The sequence below is a fragment of the Toxorhynchites rutilus genome, chromosome 2 (genome assembly GCF_029784135.1).
Source record: "Toxorhynchites rutilus septentrionalis strain SRP chromosome 2, ASM2978413v1, whole genome shotgun sequence".
NCBI lineage: Eukaryota > Metazoa > Arthropoda > Insecta > Diptera > Culicidae > Toxorhynchites > Toxorhynchites rutilus.
Genome location: NC_073745.1, coordinates 640,336 through 667,694, shown reverse-complemented (window position 1 = coordinate 667,694; position 27,359 = coordinate 640,336). Strand labels below are relative to the sequence as shown.

The 27,359-nt window shown below is 39.8% G+C and overlaps 1 protein-coding gene across 4 annotated transcripts in view; it reads right to left on the bottom strand.

The window, feature by feature from the left end:
- The window catches only part of LOC129770778 (zinc finger protein 423 homolog), a 115,232-nt gene that overhangs the window by 19,127 nt on the left and 68,746 nt on the right, over positions 1-27,359 (bottom strand). Inside the window, exon 1 of one of the 4 annotated variants that reach the window (XM_055773841.1) lies at positions 12,826-13,451. The exons of 1 other annotated variant lie outside the window; for it this stretch is intronic. In XM_055773841.1, coding sequence (XP_055629816.1) covers positions 12,826-12,931 — 106 coding nt within the window. In that variant the 5' untranslated portion in view covers positions 12,932-13,451. Of the gene's footprint in view, positions 1-12,787; positions 13,452-27,359 lie in introns of those variants that run through there. 2 more of the 4 variants (XM_055773844.1, XM_055773842.1) reach the window with 2 other exon arrangements.

Here is a 27,359-nt window from a genome sequence, read left to right as displayed (position 1 = left end):
TTTCTTTTTCTACCGAAGATGAAACGTTTTCTGCCGACGCTTATTTGGTTGTAGGAACCAACATGGAACTCAAGTGATAATATAACGTAATACTTTGTTGACCAACAAAAATTTCAAAAACTAGAGCTCGACAATCTCTTGACGTAAATTACTTTCGTTATAGAAGTGGCCAAATGCCTCAAACAGCCTCAACAGTCTTAATTCTAGTCCTCGAAAGCGGAAGATTTAGCAAAAAAAATTGTTTGTTTGATCGTAGACTATATTTCATTGACAAGATAGAATCCTAAATCGATCTGCATTGTGTAGTTACCGTGATATGAATTAGTGCTATGAAGGTGTGAATGCGTTTCATTCATTCAATGATTGGAATTCGAAAGACGTTGTCGTCAAAAAGATCCAAAATTAAATTTGTTGATTTCTGGGGATAAAATCACTTATCCCCAGGGGCCGACCGTTGAACACGTTAACGTTTGTGTCGTTTAAGGTGGGTATCAACCCAAACTTAAAAACCAAGGCAATGGACCCCTCTACTTGGCCGCAGGGGATCGAATTTCGCGAATTTGAGGACAATGTTTCCAACTCACGGCATTTTTGGAAACCAGCGCCGATAGCCGACCCAGGAGCCTCAACGTCGACGTAACAACTCCGCCACCCACAAACAGTACTGTTATCCAACTAGTGTCATCTACGCAGAGCTTGTACGTTGTCGATCAAATCATCTGCCCTTCCAATCTTGACACTGCGGCGACATTATTCTCAAAACATTTGACACTTTATTATCAAAATGTTCGAGGCATGCGTACAAAAACTAGCGAGTTCCGTATGAAAACGACGAGTTGTGACTACGACATAATTGTTCTGACCGAGACGTGGTTGCGCTCAGACGTAGTAAACGCTGAGCTTGCATCAAACTACAGCATTTTTCGTTGTGACCGTTAAATCCGATATTCGGTGTTGTGCGTTTACGTTAACAAACTGTACTCATCTCGAACAAACGGTCGTTTCTATTAGTCTTCCCGGGACAACTATTTACGTCTGCGGAATTTATATTCGCCCGAGCTCTCGTCCTGATATTTATGAATCGCACGCAGCTGCTGTTCAAGAGATTTGCGACCTGTCCTCCGCAAACGACGTCATTGTTGTACTTGGCGACTATAATCTCCCACATCTATCATGGTGTTTCGACGACGACTGCAACAGTTACCTGCCAATCAACGCCTCTACCGAATCTGAAATTGCATTTGCAGAATCCATCCTCACATCCGGACTTCACCAAATCAACTCAGTTCGTAACGCAAACGGACGTCTTCTTGACCTGGCGTTTGTGAGTGAATCTACCTATGTAGAGCTCATTGATCCACCATCTTCGCTTTTAAAAATTGATCCTCACCATAACCCGTTTGTTCTCCGGCTTGAAATCGTGGCTGGAAATCAAAACCCTATCGGCGTAAGTGATGTTGATGATTTCGATTTTAAACGATGTGACTTCGTAGCGCTTAATGACCTGCTTGCGGCGGTTGACTGGGATGATATACTCGGCGACGCATCCACAGACCAGACAGCTGCACTGTTCTATGAAAAGGTTTTTAGCATACTCGACGATCAAGTTCCACGAAAACACAGGAGTTCCGCAATTCACTCAAAACTCCCTTGGTGGACACCAGAACTACGACACCTTCGTAATATCGTTCGGAAATCACGTAAACGTTTTTTCCGCGAAAGATCTTCGTGCAACAGGGATAGATTAAAACACCTTGAAACGATCTACAATGAATGTCAAGAAAATGCGTTTCGAAGTTACAACAACCGCACCGAATCAAACTTGAAACGTGATCCAGCATCTTTCTGGTCCTACATTAGGAACCTGAAAAATACTACTCGAATTCCCTCAGGAATGACGCATGATGGAGCTACTGCGGACTCGCCCGAGAATATCGCTGACTTTTTCGCGGACTTTTTTAGTAGCGTGCACAATCGTGACACTCCCAGTTTATCAGCGGCTGGTCGAAACATTCCATCGTTTGACATAAACCTTCCGCTATTAACTTTCGCCCCTAATGACGTAGCTGCAGTTTTGAAAAACCTTGACGCTTCCAAGGGTGCCGGTACAGACTGTCTACCTCCAGCATTTCTAAAGGAATGTGCAGATGCATTAAAAACTCCCTGAGCGAGCGTAGGTTTCCAGAGGTGTGGAAGATGGCATCGATCACTCCAATTCACAAGTCTGGTAGTGTTCACGCCATTTGTAACTACCGAGGAATCTCGATATTATGCTGCATTGCTAAAGTTTTTGAAGAACTCGTCCACCGGAGTCTCTTTAATGCGGTTCGTTCGTTCATAACTGATGCTCAACATGGTTTTGTGAAGAAATGTTCAACCGTTTCAAATCTGATGAGTTACATGAGCGTTCTGTCGGAAACTGTAGAAAGTCGCAGTCAGGTAGATGCTATCTATTTTGATTTCTCGAAAGCTTTTGATAAAGTCCCCCACGAACTGGCTATCGCGAAACTCAAACATATTGGACTTCCTGAATGGATAACTGAGTGGCTCAGATCGTATCTAACCGATAGAAAAGCTTTCGTGAGAGTTGGAAGTGCTCGTTCCCGTACATATCTTATTTCATCCGGCGTCCCTCAAGGGAGCGTTCTTGGGCCCTTGATTTTCATTCTCTTCGTCAATGATCTCGCCAGCCGGCTGAGGTCTGGTAAGCTTTTCTACGCTGATGACCTAAAAATATTTAGGAAAATCTCTTCCATATTGGACTGCTATGCTCTACAAGCTGACGTGAATGAATTGGTTGCATGGTGTGCTGATAATGGCATGGAGTTGAACATCAGCAAGTGCAAGACAATCACATTTACAAGGCGCCAATCGTTTCTGTCCCATGACTACATAATCGGTTCTGCTGTTATCGATCGCGTTACCTCCATTCGAGATCTCGGGGTAATTCTCGACATCAAACTAAAGTTTACCGAATACATCAACAACGTCATCGCAAAAGGATACGCTGTTCTAGGGTTTATCCGGCGGAACACGCAGTCCTTCCGTGACCCGTGAATGAAACGCACATCATCAGGATCGAAAAAGTGCAACGCTGTTTTATTCGCTACGCCTTAAGACAACTGCCATGGAATGATCCCGCTCATCTTCCTGATTACGAAAGTCGCTGCATGCTTATTGACATAGAAACGCTTTCGGCGAGGCGGAAGAAAATTCAACGTCTGTTCGTCTTCGATTTACTGTCCGGAAACATCGACTGTGCGGAGTTAATCAGCGAGATACGGTTTTACGCTCCCACCAGACAGCTCCGCGAAAGACAGCTATTGGCGATACGGCCGCATACAACGTCGTACGGGCAAAACTGTCCTTTGTCCAGCTGCTTCCGTGCGTTTAATGAAGTTCAATGTCACTTCGATTTTTTGTGTTTTTAAACGTAGAATTAGGAATATTAGGTAGTATTTAAGATTTGTCAGTCTGTGAGATGTTTTTTTAAATCTAAGACGAAGTGAAATAAAAATAAAAATAAATCACCAAAAAATTAAGAGATGGATAGGTTTGGATAGCAACTAGAAGCAACTAAAAAGCAGCGGTTCACACTTCGAACATATACATACCATTGCGAAAACACCCATACCTAGCCATCGTACTGATGCTGATTCTATCCAGTTACCCTACCTGAATATTAACTTCAGTGTATGATGGGGTATCGTGCATGCTATAAACTGCATTCATAAAAATCATACGTCCTCGCTTCAATCAGCAAACAACCAAAAGATACACACAGAGGTTTTGCCCGACGCTAAGTATGGCGTCGAAATTGCTTCGGTTGATAGTGTATTGTGAATCAAACATGTCACATAGCAGTGCATCGGAATTTTGATTTTTTTTTCTATCGGCCTGATTCTACGCGGCGTGTGAGGTGAGATGACAATTATCACATCACCATCACGCAACTCTCCTCACTCTATTCCTACAGTCGTATCGGATGCCGTGAGCAGTTCATTTTATGAATGTGAGAGGATTAACATTAAGTGACAAGGCGTTCATTCTGCTGGTTGACAAGTCTGATCAGAGATGCCACATTCGCACATATGTTCACGAATTAGCAGACATTTAACTTTTGTCACAACCTTTCCTACTGCAGGCTGTTTAAAATAGTGACAAAACGTTATTGGTTCCAAATGATAAACGAAACTGGCCAGTTTTGCAGACACTAGCATATATTTACAGATATTTCAGATTTTCATCGCATAAATTGGAGAAAAAAACATCTGGCATCCCAGAATTTTATTTATTTTGCTCAGAGGGATCAGACCATTTGTTTAAGATTTAGTTCGTCCAACAAGCAGACGGAAACGGTTGTTTGCATACTGCAGAGTATTATGCTTTCGTTTTTTTCTTCGCTTCTGGAATGGATATGTAGTTCGGTGTTGATGGCTCGCTGCTAGATAGATCAAACATAACACCCATGTAATAAATATATTGCAGAAAAAATAAATTAATTTCATATAATGGAAGGATTTCCGGAGTGTTCATTCGCCCGATTGAGAGATAACATACTCACTACCGCTTTCACAAGAAATACAAACTGCTTGCAATTCGTCACACGCATTGTGAAAATTGAATAAAAATAGAATATATTGATACATTACCATTACTATTGGGTTATTTACAACCAGAAACGATGCTTACTTTCCATTTTTGATAAGTTTTCATGCGCTGTCGACACCTCAAGACATATCGACGATTGTCACTTAGAAATCCCAATTCATGTGACAATCGTCACGTAGATTTGAGAGCGGGAATACGGTGAGAGTTCATTCAAGTTAGCTTCTCACGGCATACGCCTGGTGGAATCGCGTGACATACGTGACAATTGTCATCTCACCTCACACGCCGCGTAGAATCAGGCCGTATTTGTACTGCCTCGGTTTTTCATACAGTCAGATGGAGAGTGTTTGTGTGCGATTGAATCATGATGATTTTATGCGTTGTCAAACTTCGAAGATACGTTATCAGTGGTGGTAGTGAAACAAATATAGATTTGCCTGCGGCTGCAGGCCAGCTAGTATATTGACAATAAATCATGAATCCACCATATTCAACTGCTTCCACAAAACCACGTCAACCATCGGCTCTTTTGAGGATTATCAAAACTTTCTGTTGACGAGTTATTTCAAAAATTTTGATGCATCCCAAAATAACATCAAAAGTAATAAAAGGCGAATTAAATGAATTAATTCCGTAGTCCTACGGTCAACAATACGGTCGTGTACTGGACATAATTGTCTATAATTTCTCAAATAATTTTTGAGGCCCAGTCCATGAAGCTGTCCCAAAGTAATTTTTTATGGTTTCGTTCCTCGCATGTTGGTTGAATTTAAATATACGATGGCTCGATGATGCCTTCCAGAGATATCACGTCTCACATCAAATTGTACTTTCATCGTAGGAAGCAGTCATTGAAAGAAACTTCTCCCAATCAAAAATATATAGATAATGTACGTAAAGCATCTTCGTGAAGGATGGGCACGAGAAAATCTTAGGATCGATTCGAATTAGTGGCTACCACTCTAATGGAATTCAAAGATTTAGCGTAGGCCGAAACAATCCACTTCCGGGCGCCAGCCGGTGATTGTGTGGTCGAATGTCTCGAGTCCATTAGTTCATTGTAGTGGGAGACAAAATATGCGCGAAAAGTCATTTCCTCCCTCCCATGCTGCTGCTGATTGTGCTTTGTTAAACATAAAATGAATTAATAAAATCGCTTCTAATTTAATTGGCGGCAATATCTCGTGTTGCCCTTTCTTTTGCATTGAAATGAACGTCGCCAGCATCATCTCGTCTCTCCGTGTGTCGACTGGCAGCGGCTTGCGTGCACAAACACTCATTTGAGTGGACACCAGCAAGCGCACAAGGCGAGAGTTCTCCCCCCAAAGGAGCTACACTAATGAGGATGTGGAGTATTTAATCCATTTTTTTATCACATCTCTATCGCGCCAAGCCAAAGGTCAAACCGAGTTCTTCCGCCAGGTCTGGATTTGTTACCCTCTGCAGCCGAGATGCGCCGAGATGAGCTTCTTCATCAGCTCGGTTGCCCCTTGATGAAATGATATATAGTCTTAATCTTGATATTAAACTAATGTCATAATTGCTCTCACTGGTCACGCTTATTTGAAGAAGCGCACATCTATATGAACATACACACACATGCTGCTGCAGGCTGGAGAGTGGAGGGGGAGGGATGCGGTTCAAACGAGCGGCACGCTTTTTGCTCTCGACACACTTGCGCCACTTGCTGTCGAGCATGTGGCACCAGAAGATTGAGGAAGTGTGCTTTTAATTGGTGTTTCCTCTCGGTGCAATTAGTGGTAATCGTATTCAAATTTGGTGTTATGTATCGTGGCTAGCCAGGTCGCAGCAGGAAGGGCGGGATGTGGTCGATACATTGTTTAGGAAAGTATAGTGGATGATAGGCAGAAAGAATAGGCCTAGTAAAATTTTGTCAATGTTAGAATAATCTTAACTCTTCAAAAATACACTTATTTAGATGCAAATGGTTGCCGTTGACGGGGAAATTTTGTTCAATTCAATTCAATAATTATGTTAGCATGCATCAAAATCACTCGACAAAAAAGGGAGGAACAGAATGCGAAGTCTGAATATTTATGTGATTTTTGATATGCTATAAAAATTAACGCATACAGATAGGATCTACACCATTTTAAAGCTTAAATTTTCAGGTATTAGAATATTTGGCGTAAACATTTTTTTTGTCGGCGTAGCGAACAACAATATCGGAATGAAATGAAAAACTGTTTTTTTATGTTCTTCCAAAGATTTTGTAGACTAACACGTTTTTTTTTGCTGATCAACGCAATAGCAAATCCATTTAACCTTATCAACCAGTTTTCATTTGATTCCTGAAACGTTCCTGTAGGACCTTTCCATATAGAGATATTTCTATTTGAATGAATAATTACCCCTTCGTCTTTGATGATGAATAATTCATTGAGCAATGATCGCAAGGCAGTTATGGAAACTGCAATAAATTCTGCTCAATGTTAATTTATTGGTTTGACGAAAACAATTTTATTTATTTTTTGTTTGCATCGATTTCAAAAAAGTACCAGGAAAGGTTTTTTTTTTGTAGTGTTTTAGAAAATCATCTGTAATTTTGCAAATATTACAGTAAGCTCTAATGTTAGCAGGCAAATTTTTAGGAAATTTTAAGTGTATCCTCGAAGCACATTTAAACATGGTTGCCAACTATAATTTTCAAAAATCAGGAAGAATGAAAAATCAGGAAGAAATCAGGATAGCTCATACTGGGTTGTCCGGAAAGTTAGTGCCGATTTTTGGGAAAACAGAAGCATCATTTTCATAGGCAGACTTACATGTATTCAATTTTATTCTACATTCTTATTATTCTATTCTCCAAGAACATGTTTGTTTTCTCATTTTTTTTATGCTGGCCTTAAAGCTGAAGTTCTCACCATTGAGATAATATTGCTGGGATCTTTTGATCGTTTATATATGTTTCCTAAAAACCTACAGCCTCAGTGCAGTGATTTGCAGAGAATCAATATTCAAAATTTCGTTGACTTCATTGTCTACACTTTGGAATGAATCTTTGCTCATTAAATGAGAAAAGCATATCAGCAGTGGATAAATTGTTGAGTGAATTTTAACGTTATTTTTTCGACTATACACATATTTACCGTTAAAGTTGATTCTACTTTCAATCTGACGAGCAAATGTATTAGAAATTTTCATTGTATTGACATTGAATTCAAAAACTTTCTCTTAAGTGATAAAGAGTGTGTCACATCAAATTGCATCACGGAAAAAACGCTGTAGAAATTTAATTTTTAGGAATGATATCTTCAGCTTTCGCTTATAATCAGATAAGAGTGTATAGATCACGTTGGCCATGCTTCACTGTCAATTTTTCGTAAATTTGGAAAAATGTCGTCGAACGAAAAAGAGCGTCGTGAATTAATCCTGCGCACTCATTTCGAGAATCCGGAGTTGTCACATCGGGACATCGGTAAGATGCTGGGAATCGTCCAATCCACGGTCAGCAGAGTACTAAAACGATACTTCGAGAACCCAACCATCGACCGGAAGGTGAAGAACGGCAAAAATAGATGCTCCGTCAGTGAAAAAGATCACAAGCGCGTAGTTAAGCAGTTTAGACGTGATCCGAGAAGTTCGGTCCGGGATGTCGCCAATAAGCTGAATTTGTCAAGTTCATTTGTCCAGCGGACCAAGCAGCGGGAGGGCCTGCGTACATACAAGGTTCAGAAGGCTCCTAACCGCGACGAAAGGCAAAACATGGTGGGGAAGACGCGAGCCCGGAAGCTGTACACCGAAATGCTGACGAAGCCGTATTGCCTGGTAATGGACGACGAAACCTACGTCAAAGCGGACTTTCGTCAGCTGCCGGGCCTGTTGTTCTTCTCCGCAGAGGACAAATTCAGCATTCCAGAGGAGATTCGCAATCAGAAACTATCCAAGTTTGCCAAAAAGTACATGGTGTGGCAAGCGATCTGCTCTTGCGGAAAGCGGAGCGCCCCCTTCGTGAAGACCGGCACGGTAAACGGGCAGGTTTACCTTAAGGAGTGCCTACAGAAGCGCTTACTATCACTATTGAAGCAGCACGAGGGCCCGACCATCTTCTGGCCGGATCTCGCTTCGTGCCACTATTCAAAGGACGTGTTGGAGTGGTACGAAGCCAACGGGGTCACCTTTGTGGCAAAGGAAATGAACCCGCCCAACGCGCCGGAGTTTCGCCCAATAGAGAAATATTGGGCGATTATGAAGCAGGCCCTCCGGAAGAACCCAAAAGTTGTCAAATCGGAGGCGGACTTCAAGAGAAAATGGATTTCTGTTAAAAAAAAAACTACAACCTGACGTTGTACAGAACCTTATGGACGGGGTAAAGAGGAAGGTGCGAGCATACGGGCTTGGGCTCGAAGTATGAATAAAAAGAAAATGCCAAAAGTTGTTTAATAGTTTTTATTTTACTGTCTAAAATTTTCAAAAGGATCGGTCTACTGGGCGAATTTCTACAGCGTTTTTTCCGTGATGCAATTTGATGTGACACACCCTTTATTACACTCTGAAACGGATTTCTCCATCAATAACGCAGAGGCTATTCGTACATACATATCATACAAGGTAAGGTTGTTTCTCAAACTTAATCTCGTTATTATATCTTGAAAAATCTTGGTTTTATGGGATTATCTAGCACTGTTTTGTAAAGTCTCGAAATATTCGTTCACTACGCACAAATATTTCGATTTTCGACAGTTCGGGATTCTTGATCTGAAAAAACTTATTCAGTCGATCAAACATATTGACATACAAGTTTGCTACAGTTTTGTTATCGGGAGAATTAATTTTTAATGTTGTCATATCCGGATCGGAGAGCTATTTTTTTGTAATAAACTTTTTCAGAGCAAGAATCCTGAATTGCTTTCACTACGCACAAATGTTTTGAGGTTTTGGAAACAGTGCAATCAGGAAAACTTTGACGGGAAACCAAGTATATTTGAAACTAATAATTTTCATTTTGATAAAGTAAAATCAGGATAAATCAGAAACATTTCTGAAAAATCAGGTTAAATTAATTGTTTGTCAAATATCAGGGATCGTACCAAAAAGTCGTAGAAATCCTGAAAAATCAGGAAGATTGTTTGTGAACGTTTGATATTGATACGTTCAGCCGTTTTTTAGCCAATTTTTCAAAGTTTATAGTAAATTGGAGGAGTGCTCGCAAAACGCAAATCGTAGAAGTACTGGTACAAATTCGGTACCCCGTGGGTAATTTCGTACCCACCCGGATCTCCGGCGGTAATGAGCGCACTCTGGTGGTGAATAAAAAAAGTGTTCTAGTAATGTAGCAACAAACGTCAAATGCCAAAAACCCAAAATATCTGTGTTTAAAAAAAATCAAGTTTTGTTGTTTCTAAAATCTCGAAAATTTTTCAACAAATACATTTTTTAACGTTTTTAGTCCCAAATTCATTTAATACAAGATTCAAACATACCCAAAACACGCTGCAAAACGTTTCATCAAATAAATGAATTGTGTCACACGCGGTGTCGCATGTTGCCCCGTTTTGTTGAAATCACAACTCCTCTCAATTAGTAACATGGAATTGTTGTACAAAAAAGTCGATGATCATGGATCATAAACTGTTTTGTTCTGGCCGGCGTCATTTTTTGAGCAAAAACCGGCCCATAAGGCGCACCAAACAGTATGTTTTTTTCAGGATACAACGGTGTTTCGACAATGACACAAGGGTTTTCGTCACTGCAAATGTCGCAGTTTTGCTGTATTTACGTATCTCTTATGAACGATTAATCGACCTTAAAATGGTCTAAATTGAACTAAACACAAAACAAATTACAACTGACAAAATTACGCATATATCTTGAAGTGTTGTCAACCTCTCAAACCTCTGTTGAACCTCTCAAAAACACCCATTTTGTGATAACTAGACACAGCCTAGAATTTTATCATGCAGTTATCGGCATTTTTGGTACAGAGCCATCGACTTTTACCCACTGCTTGGAAATATTTTGACTCCGGTATAAGGAGAAAAACCAACGTTTCATCTATCGTCATTAAGTGCAAAAAACAAAAGTGTTTCTCATTTGTTTGTGATCAATATTTTTATCAATGCAGTATATATCTTACGCAAATTTTCCTTATACCGTACCGAACCACTAGGTGCCTTAGCTTAGACACAAACTTGTCACAGACTGCAGTCTAGGATATTGTATATTTTCTCGATGCTTTTAATAGATATAACAATTGATTGTTATCAGTTATTCATTCTTCCCTGTTCATAACGACGGAGCAGGCTCCTCAAATACTTTGGATTTTCGAATTTGGATGCACATATGTCATTTGGCAATAAGCCATCTGAAATGTTTATTCAAACGGTTCCATTAAACAGCGAAAACTAAACTGTTTCAGAACTTGAGACTGGACTTTTCGACTTTAATTATCTACTATTGTTATACATGGTTGCATCTTAGAGATCTTTGGGCTTTATACGGTGTACTTTCGTAAGATCGTAGACAATTTATGGAAAGACTCTCATATTTTCGAAAAAGCTTTTTGTAAGAGTAGCCTCTTATTAGGCCACTATTAAAGTTTCAGTTTTATTTAGTTTTATCACAATGTGCGAGAAATTTCGAAATCAGAGCGCAAGGAAATAAATTAAAAAATCCATTTTACATATTTTCTTGTAGTTTCAATCGTTTTTAATGTGACGGATACATGCATTGGTTTGGTGTATTCCTTTCGCAATCCTGAAGAGTTTAGGCGTGGAAACTTTACAAAACTTATTACGCTACTAATCTCCAGATATGAATGAACAGTTGATAGAGTCCTTTTTACAAGCGATTCGGCTCCGAAAAAGATGAATCAAACAAGATGATAGCCACGGGCTAATGGGATGCGCACGCATCTCAACCCATTAATTGGAAGAAAAATAAACGTCGGTATCATAAGTACACATTGCACTGTTTTATTGAAGATCATAGGTTTTTTCAAACATGAAAAAATCGGCAACAAACGCACTAGCGGAACGAGAAGATCATCGCCCAATGTCGAAGTTTTGGCCCACCCGGGTAACTCTGGTGAAAGTGTCTCTCCAAAATAATTTGAATTCTGTTTTCATCGACTGATTGAATGATACTCGTAATATTCAATATTCATTTTTGTGCTGCACTGTACAAACTAATTGTATCAGCATTATACTCGTATTGATGCACGAAGAGGATTTTTTTTTCTTGTAGCAGAAAACAACTTAAAAAACTACTTTTGAGTTCGAGGGAACAACGCAATGAGCCAGCCAGAGTTTTTTGGCATCAATTCATAAAATCCTGAAAGTCATAGCATGTTTTAATGAATAGGAGCTTCAGATTCTGGACTGGCCAGCTTGTTTAAGAAATGCAGCTTACAAGCAGTATGAGTGATTTGAAGAGCTTAAACGAGCAGTACCCTCTGCGCAGAACGTGATACTCTCTACAACATGGTGCAGCTTGGTCGAAACCACCCCGAATGGGATATTTGAACTGATTGAGAGCTAAAGATGATCTACGAATTAGAAACTTATAGTAATTCATGTGACATTGACGTTAAATTTGTAAAGGAGTGAGAGTTTATCCATCTGGTTCTATAGTTATAAAACACTGGAATTTTGTTTTTTTTTATGTTTCGCATTTGGACACAACAATAAAGTTCAAATGGCCAGGGTTATAAATGAAGATAGCTCTTATTCCTACACTGTATACTTCAATTCAACCGACTTCTTACATATTTCTGGAAACTGAAGTGGTTCTATAGGTGTGAAACGCAGTGTATAAGATTGTGACAGCTCTACATCTTGTTGTAACTTTCTCTCAAAATAATATTCTTTATTTATGTTCATTTTCAATAGAGAATGCAGAATCATACAAAATCTATCTAGCGGGTTTGTTTCCTGATAAAATACCAGAAAGTTACATACATCCACATAATCGTCCATAGAAATCGAATAAGGGTGTTACTTAAAAATATTTGCTAGTATATCACCGGAAGCATTCGACGCCTCAGAAGGATAACACGACACCACTTCGCTGGCGTTGAAATCACTTGATTCTCGATCCTTATATGTCAAACACGTATCCTCCCCCAATCAAAATTTCTACTCGAGGCGCACATGCTCAGTTGCTGGCTCTCTGAGTAGCTTTGAACATATTCTTTGGTCTTTCTTCATATACGAACATTTTAAGCTGATTTTGTGTGTCATCAATTTGTTTCACCTTGACTCATCATCAGTGGATAGTAGTCCTTGCTGGTTTGCTGGATTTTTTCAATCAAGGTTTCCAATCGCGAACTGGGACCACGATACAGCATTCTCATGGCCATAATACCGGCCCTGTTGCACACACAGTGATAACAATTTTTCTATTCTTCGTCCAAAATAAACAAGTTTTTTTCAACCATAACTATCAGATTTGCTTCACTATGACAATTCTTGTTCAACATTGACGTATTGCAATGGATAAACACTTGATAACTTTTTCCCCCACTATGAATTTTCACTATATTGTCGACGGAATCAAGTTTCACTAGACACCATCCACAAATTTCTCCAGCTGGCCCCAATGTGTACCATCGCACCCAACGTATCACTGGTGACTGAGCTCTATTGGGACGCTAGCGCCCAACTATATACACAAGAAATAAACGTAACACATAGCACTGAACTTTATGGAACGGAAACTATATTCGCTCTCATCCACATCCCACGCTGAACCTTTACTTATTTTCTGTTTGTTTGTTTTGTTCTCTCACTCTCCGATTATCTTTTAACCCTGAGGCCGGTGGACTATACTCTTATGTTGGTGGCGCAAAACCCATCCATCCGTTCCGTCGTGGCTGGCCAGCGATACGATTTCGGTGTTTCCATTTATTCGAGCGCCCGTTGAATGCGATGCTTTTGCGCTAACTGCTTCGAATTGCTTTGGAGAGCGCCGAGGTCCCGAGAAAAGGACCAACACACCGATGCATTGCCCCAGCTTTGGTTTGATTTCATATTCTCTCAGTCTGAGCCTACTCTCTTTCTCACATTCATCAGTCCTCGGTGAACTTCAGATTTATGTCTTATTTTCTCGTGACTCTTGGCTGCTGATCCATGCTTTCTTCTGCACCCGATGGAGATGATCGCCCGCGCGGAGGTTATCCTCGCACTGGGGATGCTTTATGTACCCATTACCTACTTTTACGGTCCGGGGTTTGCGTTACTCTGTGTTGGGCGCATCATCTCGTTTGGTGTCCAGATGGATGATATACAGATGGCTATGAGCGCTTCGTTTGATGATGATATGTACCGTGGGGAGGAACTTCGAATAATTTATGCAGATTGGCTCACAGTTCGAGAAGATATGGAACGCCCATTTGGGCAGAAGAGCGCAGCAAACAGGACCCATATACGGATAACGGGTTTGATTAGTGTTTTGCAAATATGTATTTTCGAGAATTGGTTTAAAAAATTGTGTGTTAAATTCACGAAAAAAAAGTACATCATCACTACATCACACCTTACAATTACCGTCATGCTGGGGTGGTATGAAAATTTGATTATCTTTTAAACCATTAGGACTCAGAGGTACCCAAATCTGGGTCAAATGAGGTGGAACTTTCCAATTCATTAAATTACGGCTCATAGGTGGTGGGAAACTCAAAATTGGTTTCAAGGTTAACATATCTAATGTTTGAAATTCGATGCGCTCAGATTCAAACAAATAAGTTTCATCTTGCTTACATATTTTTATAAGATGCACAATCCATCGGTTTGAGGTGTATGTTTTTTGTAGTGACATACAGGGTAACTTCGATATAACGTACCCTCGTTATTACGTACCCTCGATATAACGTCACTCGATATTGTACACATTTTCAATGTTTAGAAATTCACTTCAGAATCGATACTTAGATTTTCATTAACAATTAATTAAATAATCCTGTCAGTCTTACAGTTTCATAGAGGTCATTCAGTGACCTTTGGGCATTGGAATAGTCTCGTGTTTTGCATGTTTCAAAATATGTGTTTGTAATTATGAATAAAGGTGCAAATTGTTATTTCAAAATTCAACGCCAATATTTTGTTTCTTTGTCAGATGTTGGTAGCACTGCATTGCTTATGATATATCGATTTAAGTTCAAATGTATTCAATGAAAATGGCTTCGAAAGTTCGAAAAGACTTTTCTGGGGGGAAAAGCGATCAGTTGTTCTTTGGATCGTTTTTTTTTTAGAAAATTTGATGATGCATGATGTTAATTAAGTCAATTATGCGGAAGCACAACATCCTGATTCATGTGCAAAAGTCAATAACATTAAACGCGCCGGAAAAGACAGGTTTTTACTTGTCAATTGTTTTCCAGCAAACCGAAAGCGTTTCAAAAAGTTCATTCGGAGGTAGACGCTGCACATGTGATTTCTAAAATGGTTGGAGTGGGTGAATACGGTCGTGGGTACGTTGACAAATTTATCAAGCGGTATGGCTTAAGCCTATTTATGATAAATCGGGAATAAGTTTTCCAGTTGTATTTGGGATATTGGTAAGTATGTAATAGAGTTCTGTGTGGAAATGTGGAGTCTGAATTTCTAACCATGTCAATTACTCAATGCATACGAGAGCGTCTTATGCTTTTAAGTCATTCCATCGACAACATACAGTGACTCAAACTCGTAATCGTACCCCACCATGCAGATATTTTTTCACTACGTTTGAAAATCGAAAACAATCCTACGAAACATTATGTTTAGATAATGTTATATACATCATTTTAAAGCTTAAACCTTCAGCTTTTGGTGAATATTTAACGAACATATTATTATAATTGTAAATCCTTAACGATCTGCCTGTTTACGACAAAGCATCGATAAACCCGCGGATGGTGAGAGATTTCTTAGAGGGCTGGTTTTCTAATCAACTTGTCTCTCGGATGATGCATTTTTAGAAGCCTGATCAAGCCATCTTGAAAGCCGTTCTTGTTCTTGATAAACTATCGGAACTTTACAGTGAAGAGAAACTACGAGCCATATTTATAAGTTTTGCCTCCCAACTCCACCAACCGATCCGTATTACAAGAAAGTCTGAAGAGCATTGCGAATGAAATTAACCGACTGGAAATAAATGGTGGAAAAATCGCCGAATTTGAGATCCTATAAGACAAAGAAATCGTTAAGAATGTGCCGCTCGATCCATCAGCTGATATTCACTCTTGCACTCTGAACAAGATGATGAGGAAATCCTTCGAATTTCGGCATCAGTTGGTCCGGAAGATGAAGATCTCAATGGAAATGTTGTGGTTAAGGACGATGAAGAGCAAGTTGGTCTCTAAATGCGTAGTGTGCTTTGCGAAAGATCAACCTAGATAACATTGCATGTAGAAAAACTCGAGAAGTGGTCTGATAACATCATCAGGGGAGGTTATGTTTCCATTTATCATTTCTATGAATTGGTTTGCTTGGAGTTTAAAATTCTCAAAGAAAACTGTTTTCCTTTTTTTTATCTGATAAATGAAATTGATTTCAATTTCAAGGTGATTTTTGAAATTTATTTTTTGGTTATTTATCTATTTACCTTCAAGCAACTGTATGAAGAAAAATGACGAGAAAAGTTGGCTTCATCTACTAGTTCGATTGTATCACCATCATTTACTAACCATACTCAAACAACAACAAAATAAAGTAATCTAAGCCATATTTTTCAATTATTTTTTATGCGTCGATATAATGTACAATTCGATACAACGTACAATTTTGAAAGTGAAATGTACGTTATGTGGAAGTTTCCCTGTATCAATGTTGATAAATTGAGTTTCAGAAGATGATAAGTTTTTAAGAATGGGTATGGGTAAGAACTTTTGGCCCATAAAAAGCCTGACCAAACAGTTCAGGAGTGAAAACGGGACACATAAGACCAAAAAAACAAAAAGACAATATTTTTGGAAGTATTTTATTGAGTGAATTAAACCAATCAATCATCATTCTTAGACGTTCCTGCTTTGTTCTCTACTATGAAGTAATATTTTAAAGCTGACATTTTGCGAAGGAAGTTATGACTTTTTGGAAATAGTATCAAAAAATTTGTCACATTCCAGATCAAAATTATCGAACAGAACTATGATCTGGAATGTAACTTTTAAAGCGTTTATGCGTAGTAAGTAAGTCAGTGAGCTTCATGAATTCCTTATATTCTAGATTTTTTGTTAAATTTCTGAAAATATTTGCACACAACGTTTTGCAACAGATACGGAATATTTGTTCCACCTTTTTATCTTATAAATTATAATTCCTGTAATCTATATGAACAGAAGGTTTTCTCCTCCTAGTCTAGCCTTTCATTTTTCAATGTACTCCAACGCAGTAAAGTTTTGACAGTTTTCAGAAGTTTAGTCTCCTGTATTTTACTTGATTCGAACTTACTTACTTGAACTAGTTTTGACGTAGGACTATGTATTTCAGTAAGGATGCCAAATCCGAAAACATTTCACGTTTTTATGAAATAGTTTTACCGGTAATAACTATTTTCGTTTCAATCGGGTGTTGATGATTTTCATATCAATTGGAATCGGATTCTGTGTCAAAAAGGTTGTTCCAACCAAGCCATTTCTTCGATGATACTCTTCTGGAAAATATTATTGAAAACCATCCAACAAATCCTGTAAATTACATGTTTAAAGTTATAGAAGAAAACAAAAACAAATCCTTTTGGCGTCAACAGCTGGGAACAGCTCCATTTCGGTTGTGCATATCAGTTACACGACATATGACCTAGAGTGAACAAATCATCTGCTATCACTAGGCATATAGTGAAATTCAATGAAAAAAAAAACCATGTGGGAGTACTGTTTAAATTGTGGAGCACTGGTTTAAATTAACGACAATTAGAAGTATACCCATATTCCCATACAATTGTTCTGTGCATTTCTGTGCCTACCTACCCGTGCTTTTTATACCGGAGGAAGACTGTAGATAATGATTATAATGATGTCGAATAAGGTATGCGTAAATCGCTCGCTAGAAATGCAAATGCAGCTTTCGTTCGTACGGACACTGTGGAGAGAGGAAATATTACAAATTGATGCCCGGTTATAACTTATCAGTCTCTTATCAGTCAGTCTCTCATAATCCTGATGTTTTGTTTTGCGACTGGCATAATAAAGGGTGTGTCACATCAAATTGCATCACGGAAAAAACGCTGTAGAAATTTAATTTTTAGGAATTATATCTTCAGCTTTCGCTTATAATCAGATAAGAGTGTATAGAACACGTTGGCCATGCTTCACTGTAAATTTTTCGTAAATTTGGAAAAATGTCGTCGAACGAAAAAGAGCGTCGTGAATTAATCCTGTGCACTCTTTTCGAGAATCCGGAGTTGTCACATCGGGACATCGGTAAGATGCTGGGAATCGTCCAATCCACGGTCAGCAGAGTACTAAAACGATACTTCGAGAACCTAACCATCGACCGGAAGGTGAAGAACGGCAAAAATGGATGCTCCGTCAGTGAAAAAGATCACAAGCGCGTAGTTAAGCAGTTTAGACGTGATCAGAGAAGTTCGGTCCGGGATGTCGCCAATAAGCTTAATTTGTCAAGTTCATTCGTCCAGCGGACCAAGCAGCGGGAGGGCCTGCGTACATACAAGGTTCAGAAGGCTCCTAACCGCGTCGAAAGGCAAAACATGGTGGGGAAGACGCGAGCCCGGAAGCTGTACACCGAAATGCTGACGAAGCCGCATTGCCTGTTAATGGACGACGAAACCTACGTCAAAGCGGACTTTCGTCAGCTGCCGGGCCTGTTGTTATTCTCCGCAGAGGACAAATTCAGCGTTCCGGAGGAGACTCGCAAGCAGAAGCTATCCAAGTTTGCCAAAAAGTACATGGTGTGGCAAGCGATCTGCTCTTGCGGAAAGCGGAGCGCCCCCTTCGTGATGACCGGCACGGTAAACGGGCAGGTTTACCTTAAGGAGTGCCTACAGAAGCGCTTACTACCACTATTGAAGCAGCACGAGGGCCCGACCATCTTCTGGCCGGATCTCGCTTCGTGCCACTATTCAAAGGACGTGTTGGAGTGGTACGAAGCCAACGGGGTCACCTTCGTGCCAAAGGAAATGAACCCGCCCAACGCGCCGGAGCTTCGCCCAATAGAGAAATATTGGGCGATTATGAAGCAGGCCCTCCGGAAGAACCCAAAAGTTGTCAAATCGGAGGCGGACTTCAAGAGAAAATGGATTTCTGTTCAAAAAAACTACAACCTGACGTTGTACAGAACCTTATGGACGGGGTAAAGAGGAAGGTGCGAGCATACGGGCTTGGGCTCGAAGTATGAATAAAAAGAAAATGCCAAAAGTTGTTTAATAGTTTTTATTTTACTGTCTAAAATTTTCAAAAGGATCGGTCTACTGGGCGAATTTCTACAGCGTTTTTTCCGTGATGCAATTTGATGTGACACACCCTTTACAGTCCATTTAATTATTGAGTTAATATGATTTTGTAAAGATAGAACTTTAAACCAAAGCGAAGCAACAACATATTTGTACACAGAACGTCTCGGTGACTGTTCAGTAGAAACTCTCACTCGTTCCACATTTTCAGGTTGCTTCCAATTCCTATGTCGTTCAATTGAGTTTCCTGTGACGATCTGACAAGTCAACCACGTTAGAATTGCTTTAAGCATAAGAAATTCTGAGCGAGTCCCCCCTACGAATGGGATGTTCTCCGATGTTCCCCCCTTAAATGCGATCTCAAGACAAACACAGCGGCATGATACCAGCCATACCCGCTCTCCAGACGAAGTGGTAAACATGCGAATTGAATAAAATAATTCCGTAGTTCTGCGTCTATATTTTTGAGACCCCTTTGTACCTCTCTAGTCAAAAATACTTCTTAACAGCAACTTTAGTGTCAGATACATCAGCTCTTTCAAGAAGGCCAAAAAATGTTTGAAAGGTCACTATCTAATATCTGATGGAAGCAACCTTAGTTTCACGCTTGGCTTTTCAAATAAATCGTGATACAAATGGGCAATATTACAAGTATTTTTTCTTCGTACTCAAGATACTGTACAAAATGATAAAAACACGTAACTTCTAGCGTAACGAGTCTCAACGGAACAATGCTGAGAAGTATAGGGTAATCCGTGATGCGGTCCAGCTGGTCATGCATCAGATCGACCGGGAGGAGGACCGAAACGTGAGACTGATGCAAGCACGGACACGGTAATTTTTCGGGATGTAAAGAAAAACTCACGAACGACGATTAACTGGACGACTATTCGGGGTTGGAACTGGACCTTTCCAATTGCACCGCATAAACCATAAAATATATATAAACCATGAAGTGAATTTTTATGTCATTTCCCTTAAAAGTACGATAATGAAATGGAAAAATCGTCTAATAATTACCTACTTTCACGTTTGAAAAAACTTATAATATTGGAATTCTTTGATTTCGTATGGGGGTTAATTTTTTTTTCGGCCATCAGTGTACAAAACATATCAAAAACATTTCGTTTACCATACTTCAGGTTGTTAGCTGGATGACTGCTGCATCGTAATTGAAATACAGAGAACGAACACTTCAACTGTGGGGGGAGGAAATATTGCAATTTGAGCTGAACCCGAAGGCAACTTATTGAAACGACCAGAGCGTAAAAGCTGAGCGCTTCTATTACACCGTCTTCAATTACATCATTTTCATCATTTTCCTTGTCAATGGTACTGAGGTCCCTAGAGTACTACTTGCGTCATTTTTAGCAGTTGAGATTTTTATACCTTATAACACACCTTGAATGAATTCTGAGTGACATACTCTAGAACACGCGTGACTACAGTGCAATTCGAAACAATTTCTTCAACGAAAAATTCTCAGTACTATAAAACATTCTACTAAAGAGATATTAGTAAAAATGGTGAAGTAAATGTGATGTTCGCAGTAATAGAAAGCGAATTGATTTTTACAATATTTTGCCGTGCACGAGGTTGTGTGAATTTTGAAAGTGTTCGGACTTGTTGGTGACTTTTTTCGATCGATCGTTCAATTTTCGTAAATTCGAGGTTAAAAGTGGCGTCTAAGTACAATGCAATTCAAGACGGATGTGAAAAAGGTATTTTTGGGCGGTGATGGCTGTGTTCTTCGTTGAAAAACTTAAGGAGATTTTTTTTTGTGTTGATGAGATCATTCCTAAATTTCTATAACGTTTATTCTCGTAAACAATAATTCCGTGGTCCTATGTTAGCGGTCGTGTCTTGAATACCACCATTCTATTATTCTCTTGACACAGTTATTAGAAGGCAAATTCGAGAAAAAAAACGGTAGATGGAATTTTCCGATAAAATCTTTAACAGATGTGCCACGCAAATTGGTAGAGGGCCCGAGTGAGAGGTCTCAAAATGCAACAATTTCAATAACCGATTCGAAACCTTTGTCAGTGCAGTTTTAAAGACACTAGCACCTTATATAAACTGCATTCGAGTTCTGAACATCAGGAAGTGTGGTTTCATACCGGTCAAACCCTATAGGGTTCTTAGTCAGTTGCCATCTGAAGGCGTAAGAATTGATTTGGTTGGAGGCTCAATGACACACTTTCTAGAACAACATCGTAGTTCCAGCAGGGAACGGGGTTTCATTTGCTGAAATTCCTAAACGTGATTCGGAACAATCTGTGACTTCCGCTGAACGAGGATTGGAGCCCAAAATAGCTGCGTTGCGAAGGTGATCTTCAAAGACTGCGATTTTTGCTCAACTTTGTTTCCATTGCATACTTGATCACCCCGCGCAACGTTGCTGCCCTGGTGTTTACGAACAATAGAGTCATCAAGTATGCTGTGGGAACACAGTGGAGCAAAAATCGAGGTTTTTTAAATTCTAATTTGTGGCTCATCAGGAAAAAAAAACCTAGAGTCAATAAACGAACGGATCCTCAAAACCTTAAAACGCTTAAAGCTGAGATGTAGGCACTTTCAGAGTGTTTAAGCCCTGTGGTGCTGGCCCAAGTACAAAGTAAGAGATATTTGGTAGAAGGGCCCTGGCAAAACGCTGTTAGGTAGCTTGATGCGTCCGATAGATGAGGTTCTGACCTATCTTCCACATTGTCAAATACAGCTGGGAATGTATTTGCAGCTAAGTTATGGCCAAAAGAGAGAGTCGATGTAGATAAATCGATCAAATCACTTACACCCCTTTCATTAGGGGCTTAGGCCCCTCAATTGTTTAATTTTTTGGCTAGTTGAGCTAGTTGGATATACTGATTTGTAAAATCGTTCACAAATTGCAAAGTCTGACAAGTTGGGTAAACGTGGAACAGAGAGTTCCAGTTAATCCATTTTGTTTATTTGTTATGTAAGAGTTATGAAAACTCGCACCGATTTTAAGGAAAACATTTGAATTTTCATGTTTAAAGATAAACATTTATTAAGTTATAATGTGCACTATTCTGTTACACACTTTTACGTCACCTTTTCTGCGGCTACAAAATTCAATCTTCTCAGAAATTGTATGGTTTTTCGTCGAAATGTGTTGAAGATATGTTTATGCTGTAAAAAGAATTGAAATTTTGTTGGTTTTGGGGACCAATGGTGATTCATTTCGTTTGGAGTGAGCGATTTTTTTTCGCTCAACCTTATTGCGGTTTATTTCGTTTTTGTCTGGCTTCGAAAACGGTGTGTTTTCGTTGCATTTACGAAGCGAGTCGCGAGGATGCCACCATTATTTATTTTTCGATGAGATCGTCTGGAACCCATACATCTTAGCGATTTACGTAACCAAGCTCCACCAACATGCTCATGAACGTTGGTTTTAGATATCTGTTGAGAAATTGCTAATTCTCGTGCTGTGTTCCGAGGATTATTCCCGGTCATCATCAGCGGCAAGAAGAACATTCCAAACAAAAATTATTCGACAGTATTCAAATTGCTTTCTCCTGTATGATTTCTGAATAGCTAAATGAGTTGGGACCACTCAACTTTCAATTCAAGACTTTATACAAAAAGTGAAGAAATGGTAATATTAACCAAGGCAAATATTGGCTTTAGCATTCCTCTAAAAAGTAGATTACTTGTTTTTCATAGCTTCGTATTCTATCAGGTCTGATGAGTAACACAACACATTTCTGTATACACGCCAATCTAATATTTTAGTATTTTATCAATTATTAACGAAAAATCCAAACAATCGTAGCATCATTTCTCAGTTCTCGGATCAACCGGAATGTTATATGGGACTTCTTCGAATAATCAACAAAAACAACTCAAAGCCAGGAATATCCGTACACACTGAACAGATTAACGTTCATTTTGTGGGAATTTTCACTCACGGAATCTCTTACATTAGTAATCGGAGTGGTACAAGCACAATCCGAAAATCAGCCAATGATCGAAATATAAATCAGTTCACTCGTTTGATGTATATGATATCGGTACATCGATTGTGTTTTGATTCAGCTGCATACACGGTTCGGAAATGGGTTTCTCTTGACCTGTTAAAATATTCACAACGCGTAGGAACAGCAACAAAAAAAAAGCGACCGAACGTCAGAGCAGTTCCACTCGGCATTGCAGCGGTGGCCCTGTTGTAAGTGCAATAAAAACGAGATAAAATGCAAATTTTCATCACCGCATCCATTACCGGGGGCTAGTTGGTAATGGAAGGCTTGTTTTACCCAATGCTCAGAGCTCGAGTTGACGAGATTTGACATCGCAGGACGAAAAGTGGCACTATGGTCACCTCGTTCGAATCAGCGCACCGAACAGCAGCACATCGAGCAGGGAAGGTCAATCTGTAGAAACAAGAGCACATAGCTGGTGACCGTTCTGTGTGCAGTCATCAAATGGACGCTCGGTGGGGGGATGGTAGTTTGAAAATTTGCATGGGAAGAACTTTTTCGGTTCCCAACAATTTATTCATTTCACATATCCGAATTTCAATTAAACGGCCGAACAGTATAATGTACTTTGCATGTTTCTCAATTTCGCACACAATTAAGCGCTCAACGAGAACGGCGGTGGCGGAGTAACGGGAGTTGCAAAACGGGGTGACCAATCGTTGATTTATTGTTTGTTTGCGAGGAAGAGAGATGCGATAGACGCGATATTATATCGCACCGGTGTAAAATGCAGCCCCCGAGGTCGTTTTCTGGTGACTTATATGGAAATACGTAAGAGCCCTTCACTTCAAACAAATACCAGAGATTTTATCTGTTCCCTATTGTTTTATTAGTGCAATCATAATTGGTGAACCATATTCAACAGATTTCCTAGAGAGGTAAATGTTAAGTTGGTTTCTCAAAACATGAGTACCAACATTGATGAAGGTACGTTATTTTTCTACCAGCTGATTATCATACCAAATAACAGTCTACAATCGCTCACCAATAAATCTAACCCCGCAGTAGAAAGCAACATTTTAAAATTCCACCGCCTGTCAACAGAACGAAGGCGATATGTGTTAATTATGCAAACCCTACCAGATTTCACCGCAAAATGTCATTCTACCGCTGTCAGTTGGGAGAACTGATTTTTTCCCTCATTTGCGGCCACCACACCGAACTGACGACCCCATCGCTCATTCCTGCTACCCAAACAGCAGCAATGTGCATCGAAATTTCCGAAAGCAACACAAAGGTGCATCGTTTTAGTCGCCTGGAGAGCATTTTGCCGAAGAGTGGAAGCGGCGAAAACGAGACGCTCAAAAAATACGCCCACATTGGGTGGAGCTTCATTTATATACAGAGAAGTCAGCGGAAGAATAGAGAGAGAGAGAGAGAGATAGAGAGATGGAGAGCGTTTGAAGCAACATGTGGCTGTTGACGCTTGCTACGATCGTTGGCCACAGCGTGCTGAGCGAATATAAACATAAACACGGAGAAGAGTGAAAGGGGTGTGCAAACGGGCATTCTCTCTCACTCTCAGTTGCTCGAATGACAATGCTTCTTTATGTATCTCAGCAAAAATGTGGATAAAAGACGATCATGCTGCATGCATTGAAATCTTTTTGATCCTTTTCGTCCTCATTCTGCTTATGTTTAGGATGCACGCTCTTCATTCACTCCTTCCTGTTTGTGGTTTACCGATGCGAAAGGTGAAATAGAGTTTTTATGGTGAAGGATCACGCAATTGTTCCGTTCTCCTCCCTTCGCATCATACCACTTTTTTGAGGATTTTTAGGAGGCGTTCATTAAATACGTTTCCTCTCGTCCATGGACACAGGCGGACAACTTTCAAATGCTTGGCAAACATTCATTATATTGCTAATTTTATATTATGAATGAGCCTGTTGTGCGGGCACACCGTATCCTTCTGAGATGCTGTTGTGTTCCGCTTGCGCCTTCCGAAGGCGGAAATACAGCCCTATAAATTAAGGAGCTTAACAGAAGGGACCATTAAATAGTTTCCTATGCTGTCATCTTTTATTAATGGCTGCATTTGGCATTGCTGTTTGGGATATCCGATGGAAACGAGTTTACATGGATTAAAGGATGGATTTATATTGTACTTGGGGTCAATGTGGAACGGTTGCGAACGAGTAATTGTGTGCTCTCCCATAATATTGGCTGAACTGTCGGTTTACATACAAAAAAGGCAATGTTACTCAACCACCAGTTATACACTGCTCGGATAGAATCATTAATCACAGATGCACCACCAAAATATCTTCATACATCACTGTGTCCTAAGTCAAGGCATCAAATGTCATGAAGATGTCAATCATGTTACCTGTTTTCAGTGATCACCGCCTGCTGTGTAATTTGAAGAGATTGAAACGAAATCTGTCGCCAATCAGTCACTCACTCATTCACCCAGTCTGGGCAGTTTGTCAACTTCCGAGCCAACTCAGTCATTCGTCGCCTTTTCCATCATTTATTCTGACCCTGCTCAGTAGCTTGACTGCCACCAAAGCTGTCCGAGCAGAGCTGGTGATGGGTTTAGGGTCAATCCGTATCTGAGCGAGCTGACAAAATGTTTTTGCTTCTGCTTAGCCCACATTCAAGCCGACTTTCAAACATTTACACAGCAGGTTGGAATTCACGATGCGAGCAATTCAACATCATTAATTATTGATAGCATCTATGTAGATCTACCCGGATCGGTAGAAGGGAAATAGGTCTTGGCGCCAGTGATTTTTCACTTCGCTCCGAATGGAGTATTAATCCATTAGTAGTAGGAGGGATGCAGAGTATCGCGATTTTCAAAAACTTCCCAAGAACGGCTGTTGCGCCAATGAATATTTCATGCCACCTTTTGTTCCAATTGTCACCCCTACTCAGATGGCGGATCGGATCCTTCCAAGTGAGAAACCCCACGTCATCGAAGGTCAGACGTGGAGCACACGACGTAACTTTTCGATTTTCCAAAGTGCAACCAAAATGTCCATCATGGTGCGACGGCAATCGCCGATGAATAATTAAGTTTCACCATCGTTCTTCTCCGCTGCTGTAAATACTGCTCTGTTGGTTGAATGGTTGGCAACTTTTCTAATGTCAGCCCTGCCGTATATTCCACCGTCTTTCTTTTAAGCTGTAATCATTATTTAACATATGGTTGATCATTCTTTAAAAAAATTTTGCTGGGAATTTTCATATAATGACAAAAACACTAGTAGAGGAAATTCATATGTGTAAAATATCAATTTAGGAAATTATCAACGATTTTTAAACATTGTATTAAAACAAATCGTATCAGAATACAGAACACAGAAAAAAATAATTTAAGCCTATAGTTTTCGAATTTTGTTTGCATCGAATAAAAATTGCAAAATAAATAAAACATCACATTCAATTAATTTTATCACCGAAAAGATTGACTTGCTGTCCAAGCGGAATATGCAATTTTTCGACAGAACGTCCGTGCCAAAAATAGATTCTTTTGATGTGTCGTTGGAGTTCAATGATCGATTGAACGATTCGCTAAAACAGAAATGACCAGGATTGATTTTGGTTTCAACACAAACATGGTGAAAATACGTTTCGAATGACCTAATTCTGAAAAGTGTGTATATAGGTTTTATATCCAATTTATGCGAATGTTCCATTGAGAACGTCAACTGAGCAATTACTTTATATTAAATATCTATTTTCCATCAAAAAGTATCTTCTATTAACAGTATCCCCAAACAGACAACGAATCATTCACAACTTCACACCAACCAGGGCTCATGAAAGATTTGTCCGAACCTATAAAAAAAGAAACAATCTAATCATCTCCAACTTAAGCCTCGTAGTACGAGTCCCTCTTGACTCGGCTTAATCCTCTTCCACCTGATTTCGTGCGTCTTTAAACCACAGGCACCGTTTCGGTTTAATTTCTCCCCGCCGCCCGGCCCTCTTCGGATAAGTGAACAACAACAACAACAACAAGATCGATACACATCACACTTCGCCGCCATCCGGCAGTATTTCCATAACGGAAACAGGTGATGAAAGGGTACCAAGAAATTGGTCAATGAAACAAACGGGAGAAAATCCAACACAGCACACACTGACTGCCTGGATTAAGATGTTCCGAGTGAGCTGTTCAGAATGAGGGCTAGAGTGTGGGACAGCATGGAAGGGCGAGAAGGAAGAAGGTATTGGGGCGGCTCTGGAGGGGGCAGCGGCTCACGTAAGGTGTGTTTGTATTCGTTATGGGGAATCAATTTGGTTCGAGTAGCTCGTTTAGGAAGTAGGAAAAAAAAAACAAATGCCTTGGGTATTACACGTCGGATAGCCGCTCTTCACACTTTTTTCGTCGAACGGTGCCGTATTTTAAATGCCTCGAATCTCTCGTCGCAGCAGATTAGCGTGTCTAAT